This window comes from Pseudophryne corroboree, chromosome 10 (assembly GCF_028390025.1).
Source record: "Pseudophryne corroboree isolate aPseCor3 chromosome 10, aPseCor3.hap2, whole genome shotgun sequence".
NCBI lineage: Eukaryota > Metazoa > Chordata > Amphibia > Anura > Myobatrachidae > Pseudophryne > Pseudophryne corroboree.
The window spans coordinates 373,629,050-373,649,710 of NC_086453.1; the positions used below are offsets into that span (position 1 = coordinate 373,629,050).

At 46.9% G+C, this 20,661-nt stretch overlaps 1 protein-coding gene across 1 annotated transcript in view; it reads left to right on the forward strand.

The window, feature by feature from the left end:
• The first annotated feature begins 2,354 nt into the window (after nt 1–2,354).
• The window catches only part of LOC134965395 (high affinity cGMP-specific 3',5'-cyclic phosphodiesterase 9A-like), a 69,064-nt gene continuing 50,757 nt past the window's right edge, over nt 2,355–20,661 (forward strand). The window contains exons 1-2 of the mRNA XM_063941857.1: nt 2,355–2,423; nt 4,274–4,344. Of these exons, the coding sequence (XP_063797927.1) occupies nt 2,355–2,423; nt 4,274–4,344 (140 nt within the window). The remainder of the gene's footprint in view (nt 2,424–4,273; nt 4,345–20,661) is intronic.

The window sequence follows — 20,661 nt, forward strand, 5'->3', positions numbered from 1 at the left end:
ACTACGCCTTGGTCCTGAGTGGGAGAACACTAGACGGCCCCATACTATCGTACTCAACTTCCACTTCCGTGACAAAGAGTCATTTATAGTCATCTCCCAGAGCTGGCGGTCATTGAGCTGGCAGTCATTGGGCAAAACCATGCTGCACTGCAGGGGGGGGGGGGGGCAGATGTAACATGTGCAGAGAGAGTTAGATTTGGGTGGGTTATATTGTTTCTGTGCAGGATAAATACTGGCTGCTTTATTTCTACACTGAAATTTAGATTTCGGTTTGAACACACCCCACCCAAATCTAATCTCTCTGCACATGTTACATATGCCCCACCTGCAGTGCTGCTTGGTGTTGTCCAATTGCTAACTTTTTTGGTTTGCTAACAAACCTGAATGAAGACCCTATATCCTAATAAGCTAAGAATAGGTTTCAATGGCCAGTCCTGTGTCTTTGCGGAGGTGTCTGCAGCACATGACTTGGTCAAACATCTCTCCTCTCCTGTTGCTGCTCACCGCAGACCCTTTACCCGAATGTTTTTCCCATCTGTTTTTATTTTATTTTTTGCTATATCCATGTTTTGCTTGTTATGTTTTGTAATCCCCTTGTCTTTTCCGTGTGCCTCGTTATGTGTATACTGAACTATTTGATCTGGTGGTAAATTTGAAAGTAGTGCAGTTTTGGAATGCATTATTTTTGTTACACGTTTCTGGATGTGGAAGTTTTATTGTATATTGGACTATGTCTGATGTATCCTCGCAACCGATGGCTCTCATTTGGTGGTCTCCGTTCTCTCCCGGAACATGTTGCTCCGTGATACCTGAAACAGGGAGTTTATTTCTGCACCGTTCCATTCCAAGAAAAGGGCAGTTTCTATTCTCTTTCACAAGAGATTCCATTTGATGTCACATATCTGACCCTTGGCGCCTATATAATCCCTCGGATCGCTCCTACACATTACACTTGGCTGTACACCGCACATTCTCTGGGGTTGTTTGCATTTTATTGTCCAATGGCTTATTTCCGAGGACACAGCTTTCCAGGATATCCTTATATCGGACCATGCTCCTGTTTCCGTCGCGTTCATCCTGGGTTTGCCCCGTATAGGCCCCACGTCTTGGAGACTCCCCTCGTATCTCTACCAATCAGACCATTTTCATGATTTGCTGCAGTCCCACGGACGTGAATTTATCAATGACAACCTGGCCCAGGCGATAACCCACATTGTTTTGGACGACTGCTAGGGCTGTCATGTGGGGCACGTTATCTCCTACCAGGCCCAATGCAAGAGAGAATACCATGACAAATCTTCTTCTCTACGTAGTGCCCTGTCCTCTGTCTCTGCCACCTATGTCTCTGACCCCTCAGCTTTATATCTCCACTAGACGGCTCATTGAGAGCTTCCTCCCCTGTGCACAGAACGTTAGAGAATCTTATGTGCGACTGTATACAGTATGTTCTTACCCCGACTTATCCCTTTCTTTCCGGCTAGGTGTAGGTCTCCCTACACCAGCCGTCCCACCATTAACCCGAGGGTTACTCAGATGTCCAATGGTTATGCAGACGATCCGATGCTTTGTCTTTGGGCTCAGCAGCAGGATCAGAGAAGCCGTACGCAGGCGTCTACTTACACAAGACGCCTCCTGTAACGGCAAAAACGTCCATCTCTGCGACGGGCCCTCAGTGCAGAACCTATGGGGCACCCCTCCCAATTAATAATCATGCACCTGGAAGCATGTACGTAGCATAATCTGGCCAATAATGTCATTTTTCAGGTGATTTTCTGCAAAATGGGTTGAATTATGTGGTATGTGCACTTTGGGGTGTTGTGTTGATGGAGAAGTGCATGTACCTGTATAAGGTGGAAGGTATAGTGTATAAAGACTGGTAACACCACAGAAGCCTGTGGGACGAAGTATAAATTCAGGTTACGTAGCGTGCATTGGAGATCAGGCGAGTGCACCAGTGTTTTCCGATAGCGCAGGTGGTTTCGCCGGTCTTGGTCTTCCCTACTGTGCAATACTCGCAGCGATCCAGGTGTCTGCATGTAAAGGGCTGATTGCACTCTCTGCCATGACAACAAGTGTATTGTGGCCAGGCTGCAGATAATGACACCTTTCCCTCTGGCGTATTTAGCTGCTAATGATAAAAGATCAAAGAGGACAGAGGGATGCACGAGAAACACAAATCTGCAGTATATTAATTAGCAGCAGAACAGGGCAATCACAGAGAGAACCCCCGCATTACGGATCGTAGATAAAACGTGCTGGAGCGTTGGAGATCGCACGCTTCCACATTTCTGAAAGTGATCATCTCACAGAATAAGAATTATAGAGTTATAAATCCATCGTTCATCGGCCAAGAGATGGGATCCGCAGCATCCGGCCACAAGCAGAAGACCATATTCCTGGAGGTGGATGGAAAGGTCCAGAAGGTAAGGTCAGAACTCAGGATCTTCTCTGAACGTGCGAATGACATAAAAACGCAGATGTGCGCTCATGTCCTGATTATTAACATTACTAAAATGACAGCAAATAATCTTTTGGCCTTAAAACAATATATCAGTGTTAAAAAACGTGAATTTTTATTTTTTGCAATCAGGATACATGTAGTGTTCTCAGGGCTGCAATGCAATGTTTCTCCAATACATTAATGTCTGTGGAGCTCAGTTGCCGGCTGTCATTCTCCATTGGGCAGGTTCTGTGTTCTGACAGTCTTCCAACACACTCTGTGGTGGATGTACTAAGCCTTGGAAACTGATAAAGTAAGTGGAGAGAGATAAACTACCAACCAATAAGCCAGCTCCCGTCATTTTTCAAACGCAGGCTGTAACATGACCGTTAGGAGCTGACTAGCTGGTACTTTATCTCTCTCCACTTTACCACTCTTCAAAGCTTAGTACATCTGCCTGTGAGGTCATTATAGACTGACCCATGACCCTCATATCCTACAGTCTGTACTCTGACCCTCAGTGTCTCATACATAATGTCCTCTGACCCTCTGTATATCACAGGCTGACCTGTGACCCACTGTATATCACAGGCTGACCTGTGACCCTCTGTGTACCACAGGCTGACCTGTGACCCTCTGTATACCACAGACTGACCTGTGACCTCTGTATACCACAGGCTGACCTGTGACCCTCTGTGTACCACATAATGACCTGTGACCCTCTGTATACCACAGACTGACCTGTGACCCTCTGTATACCACAGACTGAACGGTGACCCTCTGTATACCACAGACTGACCGGTGACCCTCTGTATACCACAGACTGACCTGTGACCCTCTGTATACCACAGACTGACCTCTGACCCTCTGTATACCACGGGCTGACCTGTGACCCTCTGTATACCACAGACTGACCTGTGACCCTCTGTATATCACAGACTGACCTGTGACCTTCTGTATACCACAGACTGACCTGTGACCCTCTGTATACCACAGACTGACCTCTGACCCTCTGTATATCACAGGCTGACCTGTGACCCTCTGTATACCACAGACAGACCTGTTACCCTCTGTATACCACAGGCTGACCTGTGACCCTCTGTATATCACAGGCTGACCTGTGACCCTCTGTATACCATAGACTGACCTGTGACACTCGGTATACCACAGACTGACCTGTGACCCTCTGTATACCACAGACTGACCTCTGACCCTCTATATCACAGGCTGACCTGTGACCCTCTGTATACCACAGACTGACCTGTTACCCTCTGTATACCACAGGCTGACCTGTGACCCTCTGTATATCACAGGCTGACCTGTGACCCTCTGTATACCATAGACTGACCTGTGACACTCGGTATACCACAGACTGACCTGTGACCCTCTGTATACCACAGACTGACCTCTGACCCTCTGAATATCACAGGCTGACCTGTGACCCTCTGTATACCACAGACTGACCTGTTACCCTCTGTATACCACAGGCTGACCTGTGACCCTTTGTATATCACAGGCTGACCTGTGACCCTCTGTATACCACAGGCTGACCTGTGACCCTTTGTATATCACAGGCTGACCTGTGACCCTCTGTATACCATAGACTGACCTGTGACCCTCGGTATGTCACAGACTGACCTGTGACCCTCTGTATACCACGGACTAACCTGCGACCCCCTATATATATCATACACCTGTAAGCCTCTGTCCTATGCCCCCCATGTATCATATACCCTGTCCTGTACCCACCTATATTGTGCAGACTGACCTGTGACCCTCTGTACGTTGTCATGCTATGATTTATGGTAATAACGGTATTATCTGCTTCTACAGATTGTCTTCAGCCAGCAGAGCAGCGCAAGTGAGATAAAGCACATTCTGAGCACCAGCGCTGGCCTGCCCTGGTAATGTTCCTGCCCTGGTAATATCCTTCCCTGGTAATGTCCTGCCCTGGTAATGTTCCTGTCCTGGTAATATCCTGCCCTGGTAATGTTCCTGTCCTGGTAATATCCTGTCCTGGTAATATCCTGCCCTGGTAATGTCCTGCCCTGGTAATGTTCCTGTCCTGGTAATATCTTGCCCTGGTAATGTTCCTGTCCTGGTAATATCCTGCCCTGGTAATGTCACGTCCTGGTAATGTCCTGTCCTGGTAATGTCCTGTCCTGGTAATGTCCTGTGCTGATAATTTCCTGCCCTGGTCATGTCCTGTCCTGGTAATATCCTGCCCTGGTAATGTCCTGTCCTGGTAATATCCTGCCCTGGTCATGTCCTGTCCTGGTAATATCCTGCCCTGGTAATGTTTGGTAATGTTCCTGCCCTGGTAATGTTCCTGCCCTGGTAATGTTCCTGCACTGGTAATGTCCTGTCCTGGTAATGTTCCTGCCCTGGTAATATCCTGCCCTGGTAATGTTCCTGCACTGGTAATGTCCTGTCCTGGTAATGTTCCTGCCCTGGTAATATCCTGCCCTGGTAATGTTCCTGCCCTGGTAATATCCTGCCCTGGTAATGTTCCTGTCCTGGTAATGTTCCTGCCCTGGTAATATCCTGCCCTGGTAATGTTCCTGCCCTGGTAATATCCTGCCCTGGTAATGTTCCTGCCCTGGTAATATCCTGCCCTGGTAATGTTCCTGCCCTGGTAATATCCTGCCCTGGTAATGTTCCTGTCCTGCTAATGTTCCTGCCCTGGTAATATCCTGCACTGGTAATGTTCCTGTCCTAGTAATGTTCCTGCCCTGGTCATGTCCTGTCCTGGTCATGTCCTGCCCTGATAATTTCCTGCCCTGGTCATGTCCTGTCCTGGTAATATCCTGCCCTGGTAATGTTTGGTAATGTTCCTGTCCTGGTAATGTTCCTGCCCTGGTAATGTTCCTGCACTGGTAATGTCCTGTCCTGGTAATGTTCCTGCCCTGGTAATATCCTGCCCTGGTAATGTTCCTGCCCTGGTAATGTTCCTGCCCTGGTAATGTTCCTGCACTGGTAATGTCCTGTCCTGGTAATGTTCCTGCCCTGGTAATATCCTGCCCTGGTAATGTTCCTGCCCTGGTAATATCCTGCCCTGGTAATGTTCCTGTCCTGGTAATGTTCCTGCCCTGGTAATATCCTGCACTGGTAATGTTCCTGTCCTAGTAATGTTCCTGCCCTGGTCATGTCCTGTCCTGGTCATGTCCTGCCCTGATAATTTCCTGCCCTGGTCATGTCCTGTCCTGGTAATATCCTGCCCTGGTAATGTTCCTGCACTGGTAATGTCCTGTCCTGATAATGTTCCTGCCCTGGTAATATCCTGCCCTGGTAATGTTCCTGCCCTGGTAATATCCTGCCCTGGTAATGTTCCTGCCCTGGTAATATCCTGCCCTGGTAATGTTCCTGTCCTGGTAATGTTCCTGCCCTGGTAATATCCTGCACTGGTAATGTTCCTGTCCTAGTAATGTTCCTGCCCTGGTAATGTCCTGTCCTGGTAATGTCCTTTCCTGGTAATATCCTGCCCTGGTAATGTTCCTGTCCTGGTAATGTTCCTGTCCTGGTAATGTTCCTGCACTGGTAATGTTCCTGCCCTGGTAATGTTCCTGCCCTGGTAATATCCTGCCCTGGTAATGTTCCTGCACTGGTAATGTTCCTGTCCTGGTAATATCCTATCCTGGTAATATCCTGTCCTGGTAATGTTCCTGTCCTGGTAATGTTCTGCCCTGGTAATATCCTGCACTGGTAATGTTCCTGTCCTGGTAATGTTCCTGTCCTGGTAATGTTCCTGCCCTGGTAATATCCTGCCCTGGTAATGTTCCTGCCCTGGTAATGTCATACCCTGGTAATGTTCCTGCCCTGGTAATGTTCCTGCACTGGTAATATCCTGCCCTGGTAATGTTCCTGTCCTGGTAATGTCCTGTCCTGGTAATATCCTGCCCTGGTAATGTTCCTGTCCTGGTAATGTCCTGTCCTGGTAATGTTCCTGCACTGGTAATGTTCCTGCCCTGGTAATGTTGCTGTCCTGGTAATGCCCTGCCCTGGTAATGTTCCTGTCCTGGTAATGTTCCTGCCCTGGTAATGTTCCTGTCCTGGTAATGTTCCTGTCCTGGTAATGTTCCTGTCATGGTAATATCCTGTCCTGGTAATATCCTGCCCTGGTAATGTTCCTGTCCTGGTAATATCCTGCCCTGGTAATGTTCCTGTCCTGGTAATGTTCCTGTCCTGGTAATGTTCCTGTCCTGGTAATGTTCCTGCACTGGTAATATCCTGCCCTGGTAATGTTCCTGTCCTGGTAATGTTCCTGTCCTGGTAATGTCCTGTCCTGGTAATATCCTGCCCTGGTAATGTTCCTGCCCTGATAATGTTCCTGCCCTGGTAATGTCCTGTCCTGGTAATGTTCCTGCACTGGTAATGTTCCTGCCCTGGTAATGTTCCTGTCCTGGTAATGCCCTGCCCTGGTAATGTTCCTGTCCTGGTAATATCCTGTCCTGGTAATATCCTGCCCTGGTAATGTTCCTGTCCTGGTAATGTTCCTGTCCTGGTAATATCCTGCCCTGGTAATGTTCCTGCCCTGGTAATGTTCCTGTCCTGGTAATGTTCCTGTCCTGGTAATGCCCTGCCCTGGTAATGTTCCTGTCCTGGTAATGTTCCTGTCCTAATAATATCCTGTCCTGGTAATGTTCCTGCCCTGGTAATGTTCCTGTCCTGGTAATGTTCCTGTTCTGGTAATGTTCCTGTCCTGGTAATGTTCCGGTCCTGGTAATGTTCCTGCCCTGGTAATGTTCATGCCCTGGTAATGTTGTGCCCTGGTACTGCACTGCCCTGGTCATGGTGTGTCCTGGTAATGTCCTGCCCTGGTCATGTCGTGCCCTGGTAATGCCCTACCCTGGTAATGCCCTGCCCTGGTTATGTCGTGCCCTGGTAATGTCCTGCTCTGGTAATGTTCCTGTCCTGGAAATGCCCTGTCTTCGTCGCACCGGGCCTTCCTGTAGCTGGTTGGCTCCCCCTCCTCCCGAATACCCAGCTCAGGGGGCGGAGTTTCACGGAATGACGCGATTGCGTTGTGATGTCACGACACACCCGCGTCATTCCGCGAAACTCCGCCCCCGAGCTGGGTACTCGGGAGGAGGGGGGAATCAAAGAGCATCAGAAGTGCCGCGGCGGGCACCCCGTGCGGTTGCACGGCTCGCCCGCCGCAAGAAACGGCACAGCCTGGTAATATCCTGCCCTGGTAATGTTCCTGTCCTGGTAATATCCTGTCCTGGTAATATCCTACCCTGGTAATATCCTGCCCTGGTAATGTTCCTGTTCTGGTAATGTTCCTGTCCTGGTACTGTTCCTGCCCTGGTAATGTTCCTGCCCTGGTAATATCCTGCCCTGGTAATGTCCTGCCCTGCCCTGGTAATGTCCTGTCCTGGTAATATCATGCCCTGGTAATGTTCCTGCCCTGGTAATGTTCCTGTCCTGGTAATGTTCCTGCCCTGGTAATGTCCTGTCCTGGTAATATCCTGCCCTGGTAATGTTCCTGCCCTGGTAATGTTCCTGTTCTGGTAATGTTCCTGTCCTGGTAATATCCTGCCCTGGTAATGTTCCTGTCCTGGTAATATCCTGCCCTGGTAATATCCTGCCCTGGTAATGTCCTGCCCTGGTAATATCCTGCCCTGGTAATGTCCTGTCCTGGTAATATCCTGCCCTGGTAATGTTCCTGCCCTGGTAATGTTCCTGTCCTGGTAATGTCCTGTCCTGGTAATATGATATCCTGCCCTGGTAATATCCTGCCCTGGTAATGTTCCTGCCCTGGTAATGTCGTGCCCTGGTACTGCACTGCCCTGGTCATGGTGTGTCCTGGTAATGTCCTGCCCTGGTCATGTCGTGCCCTGGTAATGCCCTGCCCTGGTTATGTCGTGCCCTGGTAATGTCCTGCCCTGGTAATGTTCCTGTCCCTGGAAATGCCCTGTCTTCGTTGCACCGGCCCTTCCTGTAGCTGGTTGGCTCCCCCTCCTCCCGAGTACCCAGATCAGGGGGCGGAGTTTCACGGAATGACGCGATTGCGTTGTGATGTCACGACACACCCGCGTCATTCCGCGAAACTCCGCCCCCGAGCTGGGTACTCGGGAGGAGGGGGGAATCAAAGAGCATCAGAAGTGCCGCGGTGGGCATCCCGTGCGGTTGCACGGCTCGCCCGCCGCAAGAAACGGCACAGCCTGGTAATATCCTGCCCTGGTAATGTTCCTGTCCTGGTAATATCCTGTCCTGGTAATATCCTACCCTGGTAATATCCTGCCCTGGTAATGTTCCTGTCCTGGTAATGTTCCTGCCCTGGTAATGTTCCTGCCCTGCCAATGTCCTGTCCTGGTAATATCATGCCCTGGTAATGTCCTGCCCTGGTAATATCCTGCCCAGGTAATGTCCTGCCCTGGTAATATCCTGCCCAGGTAATGTCCTGTCCTGGTAATGTTCCTGTCCTGGTAATGTTCCTGCCCTGGTAATGTTCCTGTCCTGGTAATATCCTGCCCTGGTAATATCCTGCCCTGGTAATGTTCCTGTCCTGGTAATGTTCCTGCCCTGGTAATGTCGTGCCCTGGTAATGCCCTGCCCTGGTCATGGTGTGTCCTGGTAATGTCCTGCCCTGGTCATGTCGTGCCCTGGTAATGCACTGCCCTGGTTATGTCGTGCCCTGGTAATGTCCTGCCCTGGTAATGTTCCTGTCCTGGAAATGCCCTGTCTTCGTTGCACCGGCCCTTCCTGTAGCTGGTTGGCTCCCCCTTGACAATGCTAAATTCCTTGTCGTATAAACAACCCTTTATGAAGCTAAGAACACTGTACGCTGTTTACTTAAGAAGTACCGTAATGGTACGCTATTGGCGTAGCGATCGCTCAGCCGTAGGCGAGACGCTCAAGCGTCACGTTCGCTCGCGGCCCAGTGATCACAGGACACGTTATTGGTTATGACTAGGGGAATGATTCGCTGTAGCGTAGCGTGCGCTCGAGACCACGAGGAGGTCACCAGCGATGCAGACGCTCACAACACTATACCTTTATGTTAAAACCTTATACCAATGAAATACACTGAATACCTTAATGTGAGTACAGGGTGTAAATGCAACCTTGTGTAACCTGACTAACTACAAAGCTGCTTGAGCATCACCGACGCTCAAGTGAACACTTAACACTATAGAAAATGCACAGATACTGGTTTAGGTTCCAAAGCCTATTAACTGTATTATATCTAATATACTTGTAAAAGGGGATAACAGTACAAATGATACACTACAATATAACAGAGACTTCCTAACCACAGAACTAAACAATAAATACAAAAAGACAATACTACTCTGACCTAAATGAAATACAATACAATACTATAATACTATGGGAGATATAAGAGAAAAGAGGAGAGAGAGAGAGAGAGAGAGAGAGAGAGAGAGAGATGGAGAGAAATTGGCTCACAGAAAGACAATGATTACGGAGAGAAACTTACGCACAAAGGGTTTGATCGCCTGCGCCTCGATATCCAGCTCCCGGCTATCAGCAGATAACCGTTGATGAGAGAGTGAGAGCTGGATGTGGTCGGCCTGCCTATTTATGCCCCACACACAATGCAATCTCATGGTCCTACAATCCCATTGTCCATTGGCCGAAGGAATTCGGCCCTGCATCATAACAAAAGGTCATAGGGTGATTCATACAGGTGGGCTGTGACGATTTCCAACAGCTCAGGTGGGTGGGAAACTGGGTTTCCCGCCGCATACCTGAGTATGAGTAAATAATAGAAATGGACATAAACTTCTTATGTCCATAACTATTCGCACGAGCGATTAATACGCTCCAAACCAACACCGGAATATTGCTAATTAAATACTCTTCCGATGGGTACCAAACACTGCTGTATGATTCCTGTTAGACCCTTCGTACGATATAAAGAGGGATTCCTCAGCTCTGGGACATTGTATTTTAACCAAACTTTCAGAATCTATCAAAGGGACCATGATCTATAAACTACATTAATTGTGAAAATATGTAACGAATGAGTCGCACGCTACGACTACATAAACTCTACCGTAAATACGCATACCGCGCCTGCGAGTGCACGCTATTGCGGGTATGCGCCTCCACGGGAGAGCGTACGCACGCGCAGCGCGGACCAGTGTGCGGTGCAAATATGGCAACGTGCATTGAGACATTTTTCTGACTTTGACAGTCCACCCTTTGGCAGTCAATAATAACTGCCACAAAACATTTAAGGAGAAAAATGTAAGTCAGGGGTTAATTGATTTCCATGGTGGGGTAAGGAAGAAGAGAGGAGTAGGTGTGAAAAGGGTGTGACCTAGTGAGAAAGTAGAAGCATGTGTGTATGAGTCCATGTTTGGAGGGTCATGTATCATCGTGCCGTACGTGTGGTAAATCAAGCTTCGAGGTATTGCGAAGTATACATTTGAATTCCTTCTTATCCTGTGGTACAGGTCTGTGGATGGGCTGTCAAACTCTACCGAGCTCATTTCGGCTGTGGTTGCAACAAAATGGGGATGCACATTTTAGTTGATGATACATGAATGGGGGAGGTATGTGGTTGCTGATATCTGTGCCTGTATTCCCTATCGACTATGTGTGTTATTACCTGAGGGTTGTAGAGATGAAGATAAAGAACACTTATGGAAAATGCAATGATATTCTATGTCAGGGAAATGTACATCTGTCGTCGAAGTTGTTTTCGGTATCTGTTGAGAGTCATCTTCTTTGCGCTGTATTGCTCCTTAGGCATGAGCAAATAGCTTTGTCTGAGCCATCAGATTTACAAAAAATGTTGGGCTAGCGTGAGTTTAAAAGTACTAGGGAAACTGGGGATCCATGGCAAAGTTCATCAAGTGTCCATATTTAAAGTTGTCAAATCTTCTTCTTTGGTCAATCCGTTGTCTGTATACATCTCGTCTCGTCAGCTTCCTCGTCCAAGGGGGTCTTTGTATCTTGGAGAAAAGCAGAAAAACAGGTGAAAGAAACGGACCGTATAATCGCATTTTCATCACATTCTGGTTTCTATCATTGGGTCATAAATCAAATCCAGGTTAATTACGGTTTCCTCACTCCTCAAGCTCATCACTTTTGTACTTTGTTTGCACCTCATTAAAGCCTGCCCGCATCTAAATATCAATCCAATCGATATAACGACACCCAAGATACATAGTAGAAACTTTCCAACATCCATTATGACTCCTTGAGCCCATTCTCCCAAACCGGAGAACCAATTTCGCGGGTTCAACCATGACACCCAACCAGTCAGCTCATTACCTACAGCAGCAAGGGTGAGATTGTGTTTTCGACGAAATTCCCACTTTAATTGCAGAATATCGTCCATCTTTTGGTCTATGACCTCTACCGGATCCTCGGTGCTATTTGTGATATACGTGCAACACTTTATGCCGTACTGTGTTGCCAATGTAACACAATATCCGCCTGTTACTGCTGTAAGATAATTAAGAACCATCCTATGCTGAACTAGTTCTGTTTTGTAAGCTTGAAGTTCTCTTCCAGTGTATCTAAACGTGTCATCATACATTTCAGTGATATTATCTAACAAATTGGCGAGTGCGGAAATGTATCTATAATTCATCACACCTCGAGCGGTGCGAGTGAAATCTAACGCTACCAGAACCTGAATCCCGGTGGATTCATGGATAAGATCAGAGGCCGGATGCTCTAACCTTTCTGACAGTTGTCTTTTAACTCGGTGCTCGTAATGAGTGTGAGTATAAGGAGCTTGGGCACCACGGTGTATGTCCTTCATTTTGTCATGTGTAACAGTCATCACTTCAGGCAATACTTTTCCAATATAACACAATCCTTCAGAGTTTGGGGCAAGCCACTTGTACGCCTTTCTCCCGCATATGAAATATGCATCATCGGGGAGAACATATGGGACGGAGAAGGACATGACCATGTTACAAACCTTCCAGGTGAAATCTCCTGACCCTAATTCTTCCATCTGCCTAATGCACGTATCGGTTTGTACGATATGTGCACAGTATCCTGGTGATACCTCTCCAACTCTAGTAATCCTATTTCCTAGGGTATATCGATACCGGAAAGATTTTCCTCTACTGGCTATGTGGCGTACGAGCTCTGTATCTGTAGGCATTCTATCTGCTCTGTGTGAAAAGGTCATGGTAAGGTTGCTCCATGACACTTCCCAATTTCCCGGTTTTCTGGGATTGGAGATGTTAAAACATAAGAGGGACCTATCCACATGGTATTGGTGGAGCTTCAAACTAGGAGGGCTGGAGATGTTAAACCTCCGGTCCACCGGTCTCCCACCACTTAGCTCAAGTACCTCCCCTAACGTTAAAGGAAATGGTACTAGCCCTGATTTACTGTGACCCTGAGGTACTTGAGAGCATACCCAACAATCTGTTTGGTTTAACACGTTACCCACTAGAGAGTGATAGTCACTCAATGGATGCCGGTCCATATGGATATTAAAACTAGATTGGCATTTCTTTATGCATCCATCTTCAACCAGATTATCACAGAGCCTACAGATACAATTTTCTTCAGCTAACAATCCATCACAATTTCTTCTATCGGATCGTTTTCTGATACTCGCCTTTGCTTGTTGGTTTGGTTGATCTTGGAAAACTACGCCTCCATCATCATAATCGGAACCCATTCCAGAACCTCTCTCGACCTCTATGGTACTCTCGCCGGAACAGACTGCTCTGGTCACCATCATGGTTAACATCAAAATCCGGATCACAGTCTCTTGGGGCAAGTCCATCTTTGAGGAGGAAATAGAGAAGAATGAGAAGGGGAAAAAGAAATTTTAAGGGAGAGGGGATGGGAAGTGGAGAAAACAATAAAAGGGAGAGGGGAGTCGACAGCTGCTTTCGATCTTCAAGGCTCAGGTGCCGCCTCAGTCCTCCTGGAACAGACACTCCAGTGATACAACCTCTACCGTCTGTTCCTTGTCACGGGACTTCTCGGGATCAGCAACCTTCTTGCAGTGGGATGAATGGACCCAAGTCTCTTTCTCAGCAACCTTCAATGCTGTGGTGCTGGTCAATAAGACCTGGTATGGTCCTTCCCATCTATCAATAAGACAACCTGAGCGTAGAAAATTTCGTATCATTACATAATCCCCAGGTTCAATGTCATGACAATTACTATCTGGTAAATCAGGAATCACCAACTTCAGATTATCATTTTGATTCCTCAACTGCTTACTCATGTTAATCAAGTATTTTACAGTTACTTCATTGTTACATTTCAAATCATCCTGAGGGTTAATCATGACATGCGGTTGTCGACCAAACAGAATTTCAAAAGGAGACAGATTAAGAGGGGACCTGGGAGTGGTTCTGATGCTATACAAAACAATGGGTAAAGCTTCTGGCCACGTCAATCCTGTCTCTGCCATTACTTTACTCAATTTATTTTTAATAGTGCTGTTCACTCTTTCGACCTTCGCACTCGCCTGTGGACGGTACGGAGTGTGCAGCTTGCTATCAATTCCCATCAACTTACACATTCCTTGAAAGACATCACCTGTAAAATGGGTACCCCTATCACTTTCAATGATTCTAGGGATACCATATCTACATACAAATTCCTGCACAATTTTCTTAGCTGTAAACATAGCGGTATTTGTAGCTGCTGGAAAAGCTTCGACCCAATTCGAGAAAACATCTATACAGACAAGTACATATTTCAAATTTCTACATGGGGGTAATTGAATGAAGTCAATTTGTATTACCTGGAAAGGGCCGCCGGCAGGTGGGATATGGGATGGTTCTGTAGGTATTGCTTTTCCAATATTCTTTCTCAGACAGGTAAGGCATGACATTGCTCTCTTACTCGCATGAGAGGAGAATCCTGGGGCGCACCAGTATGCTCTTACCAATTTGCACATCCCCTCCCTGCCTAGATGAGTCAGCCCGTGAGCTGCTTCAGCCAGACATGGAAGGTATGCCCTGGGGGCCACTGGTTTACCATGTCCATCCGTCCAGAGCCCTGAGGACTCCTGGCCATATCCCTTTGCCTTCCAGACTGCTCTTTCCTGTGTGGAACACAAATTCTGCATCTCACACAACTTCTGTGTGTTGATGGTATTAAATACCATCAACTGTGTGGTGTCTGTCCGTGTGGGGGTAGCAGCTGCAAGCTTTGCGGCTTCGTCTGCTCGGCTGTTACCAAGGGATACTGGGTCTTGACTATATGTATGTGCTTTACATTTGATAACAGCCACTCTGTCGGGTTCCTGTATCGCTGTTAGAAGCCTTTTTATGTGAGCTGCATGCGCTATCGGTGTACCAGCTGCCGTCATGAAATTTCTGAGACGCCATAGCGCTCCGAAATCATGTACTACCCCGAAGGCGTATCTAGAATCGGTGTAGATATTGGCAGACTTACCCTTAGCCAATTCACATGCTCTGGTTAGGGCGACCAGTTCAGCAACCTGGGCTGAGTGAGGTGGGCCTAGCGGTTCCGCTTCTATGGTGTCTTGGTCATCTACGACTGCGTATCCAGTACACAAGTCTCCCGAGTCTGACTGTCTGTGACAACTACCGTCCGTGTAGAACGTGAGTTCTGCATCTTCTAGTGGATTGTCACTGATGTCAGGCCTTGCGGTAAAATTTTGGGTCAAATATTCCATACAATCATGTGTATCTTCCTTTGCATTAAATCCTCCTTCCCCATCACTCTCACCTTCCACCCTTTGTGTCTGACCAGGCACACCTGGGAGAAATGTTGCAGGATTTAATGCACTGCATCTCCTTATGGTGATGTTTACTGGGGCCATTAATGCCAATTCCCATCTTGTAAACCTTGCTGATGAGACGTGTCTGGTTTGGGCAGAATTCAATAAGGCAGATACCGCATGCGGTGTATGGATTGTGAGATTGTGGCCTAGCACGACATCTTCGCTTTTCGTCACTAGCAATGCTATCGCCGCAACGCTACGCAAGCATGTGGGGAGGGATCGCGCTACCGTGTCTAGCTGAGCGCTGTAGTATGCAATTGGCCTGCTGGCATCACCGTGTTTTTGTGTTAGTACACCTGCTGCGCACCCAGCACTTTCTGTTCCGTATAGTTCAAAGGGTTTCCCATAGTCTGGCATACCTAGTGCTGGTGCCTGCGTTAGGCACTGTTTGAGTCTCTCAAATGCTGTTTCAGATTCGTCTGTATGCGAAATCCGATCAGGTTTGTTTGAAGAGACCATTTCCTGCAAAGGTAGCGCCAATATGGAAAACCCTGGGATCCAATTACGGCAATACCCACACATTCCTAAAAACGTCCTGATCTGTTGCTGGGTTTGTGGCAGTGTCATGTCTCTAATGGCTTGGATTCTATCAGCGGTCAGGTGTCTCAGTCCTTGTGTTAGACAGTGTCCCAAATATTTTACCTTAGCTTGGCATAATTGCAACTTGTCTTTGGAAACCTTGTGACCTGTGTCTGAAAGATGAAACAGGAGCTGTTTCGTATCCTTCAGGGATGCCTCCAATGAATCAGAACACAGTAGTAGATCATCCACGTACTGTATCAACACTGATCCACTCCCCGGTTGGAAAGACTGTAAACAATCATGCAAAGCTTGAGAAAATATACTTGGACTGTCTATGAAACCTTGGGGTAACCGAGTCCACGTGTATTGGACTCCTCTGTATGTGAATGCAAACAAATATTGGCTGTCAGGGTGCAGAGGTACCGAAAAGAAAGCGGAGCAGAGGTCAATAACAGTGAAAAATTTGGCAGTGGGAGGAATTTGCATTAGGATGACAGCTGGATTAGGCACTACGGGGAACTGACTCTCAACTATTTTGTTAATCCCCCTTAGATCCTGCACTAGCCTGTAACCCCTCCCCCCACTCTTTTTAACAGGGAAGATGGGACTATTTGCTGTGCTGGACGTTCTTACTAGAATGCCCTGTTGTAGCAAGCGCTCTATTACGGGAAAAACTCCTAGCTCCACCTCTGGCTTCAGAGGATACTGTGGGATTTTTGGAGCTATCCTACCATCTTTTACTTGCACAACTACTGGAGCTACGTTTGCCATTAATCCAGTGTCCTGTCCATCTTTTGTCCACAGTGACTCTGGTATCTGAGATGTCATCTCTTCTACTTGGGATGGATTCCTATTTGTCATAATGGAATGTGACATTAATTTTGATGGGGAGTCTAGCATGTCTCGTACTTCCTGAGCGTGATTCTCAGGAATGTCCAAGAATACACCTTCAGGAGTACAATAAATGACGCAACCCATTTTACATAGTAAGTCTCTTCCCAGGAGATTAGTTGGTGCCGATGCAGCCAGCAAAAAGGAATGCTTGGTATGCAAAGGCCCTATTGTAATCTCGGCTGGTTTGCTAACAGGGTAGTGCTGGACTACTCCTGTTACTCCCATGGCTGGAATTGTCCTACCAGTGGTTCTCATGCCCACTGTCGAATTTATCACTGACTTGGCCGCCCCTGTGTCTACAAGAAAGTTTAAAGTTTTACCAGCCACATTGATTGCAATCTCTGGTTCGCTTCCAAGACTGGCAATCAACTTAACTGGCTGCAGATTACAGGTATGGCCACACCCCTATTGGGTATGCTGACCTCCCTGAATCCCATTGGCAGCAACTACTTGTGGGGGAGTTAGCTGGGAACTACCAGAGGCATGCCAATCTCTGTTCGGGGGATATCTTTTTGTTTCCCCTGTATGTGGCTCAAAACTCCGCCTCTGTGGACCCTGCTCCCAATGTCGTGTGTTGTGTTGTTGTCTAGGGGGTTGAAAAGATCTTTGTACATTCTTTGTTCTACATTCTCGTGCATAGTGTCCCGGTCTGTTACAAGAAAAACATGTTATTACACTTGCCTTACCCACAGGATTCGGTGGTACATACGCAGGCTGCCTTGTGGTCAGCGCCTGTATACTTACGGACATCAACTTATCACTTTGCGACTCCCTGTGCCTAGTGATATTTCTGTCGTGATCAATAGCAGCCTCTCTCAATGTGGACACTGACAGACCTCGCCAGCATGGTTGCGTGGTCTGAACCCTAGTCTTTAATGTTTCCTTTAAACCATCCATCAGTACAGATACTGCTACTTCTCGATGGTTTGGGTTGGTCTTAATGTCTTCTATACCAGTGTACTTTGCCATTTCTAATAGTGCCCGGTGAAAATATTCTGTTGCTGTTTCGGACTCCTTTTGCTTAATGGAAAATATTTTATTCCATTTAACAACGGCTGGGAAATACTCTTTTAGCTGTAAATTTATCCTTTTTACATTATCCTTGTTGTACACGTCTGTAAGCGGTACATCTTTATCCAATGCACAATCAGCTAAAAATTGAGTTGCATCAACATTGGAAGGTAAACAAGCTCTTAGCAGTATCTGCCAATCCTTGTTGTTGGGTTCTACAGTGTTACCTAAATCCCTGATGTATTTTTGGCTAGCAACTAAATCCTTCCTGGGGTCAGGAAATTCGGACACTATTGTTCTTAATTCCATTCGGGAAAATGGAGTGTACATGGCAATGTTCCTTATGGGAGTGGCTCCAGACACATCTGTTTTTCCATTGGGAACTGCTATTACCCTTACAGGAGCAATTCTAACAGCCTCTTCCTGTGTAGATTCTACAACTTGTGGTACAATGGTTTCAGTGTAGTGCATGGTGCCGTACTTACCCGTTGACACGACCTCACCTATCCCTCCGCTAGGGGCTTTCACTAATCTCGTGGGTGTTGCTGTGCCTACTGTGGTCTCTGCTATGGTGGCCGCAAGAGAGAGAGCTGAAATTGTTGCCGAATCTTCTTCTTGATCACACTCCTGAGGAAGGTTCAAAACAGGGTACAACTTGCACGGGTTAATACTTGCATGAGTTATTTGGTTAACATCATTAACATTTACAGTGTTACTAAGAGTTTGTGTTTTACAACCCAGTGCGTTTCTCTCCGCAATCAACTTCTCTCCTGCAATGTATGGTGGAGGAGGAGCTGTGGCAATCAACTTCCTGACTGCCCCAGATCCCGCCGCCAGAGCCAACCCTCTCTGTATCTCACCTTCCTGGTGCCATAACTGTAAACAATCATGATGTTGAATTCGTCTCTTTGTTGATTTTACGAGACATATCCTCCTCCTTAAATTTTGTAACACTTCTGGACTGAAGCTACCTATTCTTGGGAATTTGTCCCTGTCTTGTACAGTCATTCTCTCCCATTCATCACATAAAACCTCTGTGTGACTACCGTATTTTTCACACATTACATATCGTGCCGACCCAACTGGTCGGTTCTCTGAATCAACCCGAACCGAGGTTGATCGCCCCCTACCTGAACAAATGGCCCCCATAATCTGCAGGCGTTGCTTATTCCTCCTTGGATCTTTATCTCAAGGTTTTCAGCGAACCCTTACAAACAAACCAAGATGTCCTTGGGCAGGCCGGCGGTGGTGGTTTATCAAGTACCCCACTTACTTCTCGCCCACGTTGGCCAGTACTGCAATCACTGTAACCAGAGCTGCTGTACCCAACCTAGGGCCCCTGTGAACCTTTATTTACTGGGGCGCGTTCCCCAGCAAGTATCGGTTGTTGGATAGTTCCTGAGTGACCAGCGAACTTCCCTTCCAAAAATAAAAAATTACACAAATCACGTCAGAATGTACAAATAGCGTTTGTGACCACTTTACTCTAATGGTATTAGGTCAGATTACTAACTACTGCACACAATTACGTGCGGTCCAATCGTTCAGTACACGAGCACTACTTGTCATGTACTGAAAGATCAATGGAATCGATGTTTCCGGCCGCGATTCCTTCAGCAAGAGCTTGTATGGCCTATATGGGTTCTGCACCAACACCCCAGGCGTTGTGCCACTGGACTTTTATAGCGGACCTCTTTGTCTATTTTACCTGTTACCTTATGACCTCCTGGTCTTGTTACCTTATGACCTCCTGGTCTTGTTACCTTATGGTCCGCTATACTCTAATGCTCAAATATTATTTAACCAGGGATGCCTCCCTAGCCACCGTATATGTCACTTACACGTATGTCCCTTGACGAGTACCCGGCTTTCCTTTTGGTTCCACCTTAAAGTTATATAAACTTTTGTATACAAAACACACTCACTCAACACATGTACACTTTGTTTCTATATCTATTTCTGCGCAGAAATTGTCTTTAGGCCAAAAGTGTTACCAATTAGGAGCAGGATCTGTTAAACTAAATTTCAGATTTTTCCAAAAAATAGATTTGCGTTATTTACCGCGTCGCGTTATCTACCGCTGTGCGTTAATTATCGCCTTTGCGTTACTTCACTTTATCACAGCTTGAGCTACGTGGGCGTAACCGGACGCTACGTTGCGTAATGAACGCTGCGTGCGTCTGCCTTTTGGATTGCGTACGCTAGTCTTTGTTAGCGACACGTGTACGCAATGCAAAGGATCCACCGTAACACAATATATACTTTTATCAATGTAAATGATCCCTGATCATCTACCGCACACCACACTGACTGTCTTATCTCCCAGACAAGCCGTGTGTTGGTCTATACTTTAACTATTACCTCTACTATGAAATAACAGCAAATCTCTTTTGCACTTTCTATCAACTATAAAAATTGGCAAACAGGAATAGTGATATACGAAATTTGAAAAAGAAATGCAGATAAATGTATGCGTGCGTGTATACGCAAGACAGAAGAGAAATAAAACAGTTTTAAAAGACACAAGCGTTTTGTTCTTACTTCCGGTTCCCGGATTCCTTCAGCACTCTTTATCTAAGCGAAGCAGACGCTTATCCCGTCAGCACAGCGAGACAACCTCCCACCCTTTGCTGGGGGGATAATGTCTGCTGATCTACCTAGTGCAGATATGAGAAGGATAGGACGAGCCCCCAATTGACAATGCTAAATTCCTTGTCGTATAAACAACCCTTTATGAAGCTAAGAACACTGTACGCTGTTTACTTAAGAAGTACCGTAATGGTACGCTATTGGCGTAGCGATCGCTCAGCCGTAGGCGAGACGCTCAAGCGTCACGTTCGCTCGCGGCCCAGTGATCACAGGACACGTTATTGGTTATGACTAGGGGAATGATTCGCTGTAGCGTAGCGTGCGCTCGAGACCACGAGGAGGTCACCAGCGATGCAGACGCTCACAACACTATACCTTTATGTTAAAACCTTATACCAATGAAATACACTGAATACCTTAATGTGAGTACAGGGTGTAAATGCAACCTTGTGTAACCTGACTAACTACAAAGCTGCTTGAGCGTCACCGACGC